The 6,604-nt window shown below is 39.0% G+C and overlaps 1 protein-coding gene across 1 annotated transcript in view; it reads right to left on the bottom strand.

Moving 5' to 3' along the window:
* Positions 1-6,604, bottom strand: part of RBM25 (RNA binding motif protein 25) — a 45,161-nt gene that overhangs the window by 30,670 nt on the left and 7,887 nt on the right. The window contains exon 3 of the mRNA XM_023507641.1: positions 2,951-3,111. Within this exon, the coding sequence (XP_023363409.1) occupies positions 2,951-3,111 (161 nt within the window). The remainder of the gene's footprint in view (positions 1-2,950; positions 3,112-6,604) is intronic.

The following is a 6,604-nucleotide window of genomic DNA, read 5'->3' as shown; positions in this document are numbered from 1 at the left end:
AAAAAAAGAAACAAACAGCTTCTACACATGCTTCTACATATTTTATAAACTTTAAATAAAACTTTCATCAAGTTGTATGACAAGGCACACGTATACACCGGTACACGATTCCTTTTAAAATTCTGGATCATGACAACTACCTTACTCTTCCTAGACAAACTCCCATTTCTGCCTTAGCCGGAACTATGCAACTAACTGTGTTTTTTCTTTTGCCTGGGAGTCAGAGGAAAATGTCTGGATAAAGTAACATACTAGGTTTGAAATGTTTCATTCTCCTATCATCTACCTAAGTAAATTAGTGTTCTAAATTTCCCTTACTAATCAACAATTAAGGAAAATAAACAAGCACCCTCTCATGTGTTACCCTGAAATTTCTTGGCAAATCTACAATCAGCTATATAGTAATATTTGCTGAAGTTAATTGAAAAAAATTTCTATCACACAAAACTGTCCAACTTTTAAAACCTGCACTGTTGAGTAAAATTCACAGTCCAGGAAAATAAGCCATGTTTATCCAGTGACTTCAAGTACCTCTTGGGTACAATGTAAACTATACCTAGAACATACATTGTTTTATTTCATTTTATTTGATAATTGTTTTCTGTGTTTTTACTGGAAGTCGTCTGTTTTAAAGAAAGATACAGATTTATGCTGTGGTTACTCTGATGATGACAAAATCCGAAGACATACAATTGTACACTTCTTTATTTATATAAATAGTGATATACTTCATTTTCAGATGCTGCAAATTAAACCACATTACTATCATTAAACCAAATAAAATAGTGAGTCCTAGCGAATTATATAACTTTGAAGACATGTAATCTACCCTTGCTTTCAAATAAGTGCTCAGTTATCACAGCAAGGAATATCTGAAAATACTTGTCACAGGTATTTCTGTTTTCTTAAGGTTTTAGTGATGTGACAAGCAACACTGCTGATGTAAGATATAATCTTCCAGAGAAACTGGATTTTATTATTTCCTTATGAAGCTGTGTGTGGACAGTAAGGTAACATAACTGCAACTGTTAATAAATGTTCATTCTATTCTTGCTATCTGAAAGATACTGTCCTGGGTGCTGTGGAGGTACAAGATGAAATAGACAACGGAGTCCATGATCTTATTGACTTTTCTATTTGTAATCAGAGATTGGGAACGGAGGAGGATATGAGAATGAGACAGGGTATAAGGAGCTATGAGATGTAGAAATAAACAATATGTGTTACGAAAAAGACTGATATACACCTACAAATTTATATGGGAAGGCAGGGTTAAAGAACTGAAGGCAGGGTTAAAGAAGCTGTATGAATTAAGGGACGTGTTAACTGTACCTGCTGACAGAATTTAAACAGGAAGCTTGGATGGGCAACAAGGACATGAGATGCCAACAAAGCAAAAAGAGAGTTTATAGGAGTACGTGGACTGGAATGTGGAAAGAGAGGGGAAGAGGAAGCTAGAAGGGTAGACAGAAGCAACCCATGAATACCATGCTAAAAATACGAGCGAGCTATCTTCTGTAAGAAATCCAAAAGCATTAAGGATGGATTTGGCAGCCCAGCATGGTGGCTCACACTTGTAATCCTTGCACTCTGGGAGGAGAGGAAGGAAGATCACTTGAGGTCAAGAGTTTAAGACCAGCGTAACAATGAGCAAGACCCCATTTCTACCAAAAAACAGGGAAAAAAATAGCTGGTTGTAGCACTATGTGCCTGTAGTCCCAACTACTCAGCAGGCTGAGGCAGAAGGATTGATTGTGCCCAAGAGGTAGAGATCACAGGGATAACACCACTACACTCCGCCCCAGGTTAACAGAGCAAGATTCTGTCTCAAAAAAAAAAAAAAAAATGGATTATGACATATAAATCATTCAGTTTGACAAAATCATATTTATGTTTTAGAGATACAGGCAGTACTATAGTAGGCACATTAAACAAAGGGGAATCAGTGAAGGTATTAGTGGAAGTCCAAGGAAAGAGAATTATGTAAGGAAAAAAAGCTATTTATAAAACAATATTTAAAATTAAATTTTTTTATGAAAAGAAAACCAATTCACGTAGTCCAGTTAAAACTATCCACACACAGGAAAAACTTCTGAAAGAACAATCAAAATGGCTACACTGGTTGCTTATGATAACAGAATTATAGGTGGTATTTCTTATTTAAATGTTTCTTAATTTTTGAGGTACTTTTTGTTTTAAACAAAGAACATACAATGTTTTATAAAGGGGAAAAGGGGCAAGAAAACTATTTCTATGTTGAAAGCTTATGAAAGCTTGAGGAGAACAAAAGGCTACTTGTTTTATTTTTTCTTTTGGAAGCGGAATATGATGATACATTTGGGAGCAGAATATGATGATACATTTGTTCAGTTTAAGGTCCCAGAAAGGAACTAGGAAGAGGAATGAGGAAATAAACACTCAAGTTTTAGCTATGTTTTGCTGCTGAAAGTGGGTGGTAATGCATACATTAAAACACAACACACAAAAATTTCCTTTAGTTTCACTTAAGTACCCTGAATAAAGCCATCCAGCTGAGGAAAGGTAATAGACTTATTTTCATTCACTCAGAATCTGGGTACTTCTAAAAGAGAGGATAACTAATAAAAATTGTGTAGGTTGAAATATTTTGTACTTACTTACAAAGCTGCCTTAATGAATAAGCTCTGTTTGGAATAGTCTGTACCAGTGTTTTCTCTGGCAAGATAACCTTGTCCAGCCTCCCTTACTACCTTCATCCCAACCTGGAACAAGCAAATCAACAGTCATCCACCCACTGTGGGTAGACAAAAGACTTAAAATAACTACAAACTATAAAATACCCTTCTGCTTTAAGTCACAAGTACATACTATGATGATGATCTTGTGAAGCCCCATATTAGATTAATTTATGAAAGCAGTGACACAGAAATAGCATAGCTAGCCTAAAGATATAACACTACAGAAAACATACCCCATTAGAAGCTTTCTTTTTTGCTTTCCATTCATCCAGCTGTGCCTTTGTCTTTGCATCAACTTTAACAAGTAGCTTTTTCTCTCCAATCTGCAGATCATGCAATAATCTGAGTGCACGAAGAGTAGATTCAGGCTCCTTATACTCACAGAATCCGAAGGCTAGGAATGGACATAAAGAATTAGTGAGATATCAATGCAATTAGAAAAATAAAGAATTACAAAAAAGTAAAATCAGCAGAGACCAAATGCTATAAGAATCACTCAAGCTGTTACTTACACACCCTGTCCTTGAATTCCCTTTCATAACCATTTTGCTTTTAGCAAGTTCAAACCACCAAAAGAAAAAAGATACAGGCTCGGTGCCTGTGGCTCAAGTGGCTAAGGCACCAGCCACATACACCTAAGGTGGCAGGTACGAATCCAGCCTGGGCCCGCCAGAACAACAATGACAGCTGCAACCAAAAAATAGCCAGGCGTTGTGGCGGGCACCTGTGGTCCCAGCTACTTGGGAGGCTGAGGCAGGAGACTCACTTGAGCCCAGGAGTTGGAGGTTGCTGTGAGCTGTGATGCCACAGCACTCTACCCAGGGTGATAGCTTGAGGCTCTGTCTCAAAAAAAAAAAAAAAAAAAAAAAAAAAAAAGATACAAAAACAAAGGTAAAGAAGAAAAACTCAAATTAGACAAATTGCTACTTATAAGAACCTCTGCTAAAATATTTATCAAAGTCACTAATTTCACAATTAAAAAGATTCTTTCTCCCCATCCTTCCCCACCCTCAAGACATAGTCTTGCTCTGTCACCCTGGGCTAGAGTGCAGTGGCAGCATTATACCTCACTGCAACCTCAAACTCTGGGGCACAAGCAATTTTCCAGCATTAGCTTCCCCAAGGAGCTGGAACCCCACCAAACCCGGCTAATTTTTCTATTTTGTAGAAATGGAGTCTCACTCTTGCTCAGGCTGATCTTGAACTACTGACCTCAACCAATCCTCCCACCTTAGCCTACCCAGATCGGTAGGATCATGGGGGTGGGCCACCACTCTTGGCCTAAAATGATTCTTATTTCATGAGTTCGCTCCATCCAAACTTTCTAACACCCACAAAGAACAGATTGCTTAAACCTAAACAAAGCACTTTCCGATTCTGAGCTGTTAAATTACAAAATTAGTCATCTTTTATTCTAGTCACCAGTCTATTTTTTCTATATCTAATTCATCTTGTAACTACTCAATCTCATTAACATAACTTTAGATAAAACAGGGTTATTATTAATACAAAATTAAGCCAGATGTGGTGTCACACACAATAACTAGAGTCCCAGCTATTCGGGAGAGAATGAGGCAGGAAAAATGGCTTAAACCCAGGAGTTTAAGGTCATCTTGAAAACCGTAAGAACCCATTTCTTAAAAAAAAAAATTTTTAAAAGACCAATCCAAAACCTTTTTTTTGTTTGTTTTGAGACAGAATCACACTCTGTCACCCTGGTAGAGTGCCATGGCATCACAACTCACAGCAACCTCAAACTCTTCTTGGGTTTAAGCAATTCTCTTGCCTCAGCCTCCCAAGTAGCTGGGATTACAGGCACCCACCACAACATCCAGCTACTTTTTTGCTGCAGTTGTCATTGTTGTTTAGCTGGCCCGGGCCGGATACAAACCTGCCAGCCTCGGTGCATGTGGCCAGTGCTGTTAACTACTGGTGCTATGGGCACCAAGCCTGATCACACAATTTTAGTGTGACAGAAGACCTCCCCTAAAATAGTAACTTACAATAATCACATTGTTAATGACAGTGTTGGTGATACTCGTCTGAAACTGTCCTACATATGAGATAAAGCAAGTCAGTAATTACTTAATATTCTATCATCCCCAGCATCCTTGAAACTCAGAATTCTCAGTGTGGAAAATATATGACAAAAGACGTTAAATTTAAAACCTTTTTTCCTGGTTCTCATTTAGTGTGCCCTAGGAAAACCTAGAAACAAACACCAAACCACTGTTACACAATGAGTGCGCCTAGACTGTAATTTGCAAAACATTTCCCATTAAAGGAACCAGAGCTCCTTAGACAATTGGCTGATTCCAAGTCTGGAGCTAACTAGCTCAAGCTACTAGATGAGCTTTGGAGCGTCCTATCATACCAGGGAGGGAGGAAACTAAGAAAGGCAAATATGGTCCTGTCAGAAACACTGGAAATCCAACTTAAAGAAGCAACTTAAGACAATGTGAGCTGTAACAAAAGTAAAAAACTATAACGAATCCACAGTATATATTACATCAAATATACTTCAATTTATATGTTCCAAATGATTAAAACAAACAAACAAACAAACAAAAAAGCTAGGCATGATTGCTCATGCCTATAATCCTATCACTCTGGGAAGCCAAGGCAGGAGGATTAATTGAGCTCAAGAGTTTGAGACCAGCCTGCCTGAGCAACAGGGAGACCCCATCTCTACTAAAAGCAAATAAAAAAAAAAAAAATCAGTCAATTGTAGTAGTACTATGCCTGTAGTTCCAGTACTTGTGAGGCTCAGGGAGGAGGATCACTTGAGCCCAGGAGTTAAGGTTATACCACGGTATTCTATTCTGGGTTACAGAATTTACAAAAAAAAAAAAAAGAAAAAGAAAGAAAGAAAAAAAAGGCAGGGCTGCAAGAGGAAACCAGGTCATTCTTTTAAAAAATAAAAGGAGTCAAAGCATCTATCCTGAATTTCTTATGTAAATTGCACCTCTAAAGTACCCAAAGAGTAGATGAAAGAAGTTTCTCCTTACAGAACTACTCTAATAAATGAAGACTTATTCTTCAATGTAGGAATAACAGAATTCTTCCACATAAACTATTACATTTTGCAACCCCTTAATAAATGACTCGAACTAAACACTGCCAGTTGTTGCTATCACTTAAAAAAAATGTTTAGGATGGCACCTGTGATTCAGTGGGTAGGGCACCAGCCCCATATACTGAGGGTGGTGGGTTTAAACCTGACCCTGGCCAAACTGCAACAAAAAAATAGCCAGGCATTGTGGAGGGCACCTGTAATCCCAGCTACTTGGGAAGCTGAGGCAAAAGAATCACCTAAGCCCAGGAATTGGAGGTTGCTGTGAGCTGTGTGATGCCATAGCACTCTACCAAGGGCAATAAAGTAAGACTCTGCCTGGCCAAACTGCAACAAAAAAATAGCTGGGCATTGTGGCGGGTGCATATAATCCCAGCTACTTGGGAGGCTGAGGCAGGAGAATCGCCTAAGCCTAGGAGTTGGAGGTTGCTGTGAGCTGTGTGACGGTGTAGCACTCTACTGAGGGTGATAAAGTGTGACTCTGCCCACCACAACACCTGGCTATTTTTTTGTTGCAGTTTGGCAGGAGCCAGTTCAAACCCACCACCCTCAGTATATGGGGCTGGCACCCTACCCACTGAGCCACAGGTGCTACCCCCCAAAATAATAAATTTTTAAAACACAAGCTGACATACGTTCCAATGAGAAGAACACTATTCTGATAGCATTCTTGAAAAGAAAACCAAAAAAGGCTCGGTGCCTATAGCTCAACCGGCTAAAGGCGCCAGCCACGTACACCTAAGGTGGCGGGTTCAAATCCCCAGCCCGGACCCGCCAAACAACAATGACGGCTGCAACCAAAAAATAGCCGGGC

This window comes from Otolemur garnettii, unplaced genomic scaffold (genome assembly GCF_000181295.1).
Source record: "Otolemur garnettii isolate 467f Iridium unplaced genomic scaffold, OtoGar3 scaffold00196, whole genome shotgun sequence".
In the NCBI taxonomy this organism is placed as follows: Eukaryota; Metazoa; Chordata; class Mammalia; order Primates; family Galagidae; genus Otolemur; species Otolemur garnettii.
This window is presented reverse-complemented; position numbering and strand designations above follow the sequence as displayed.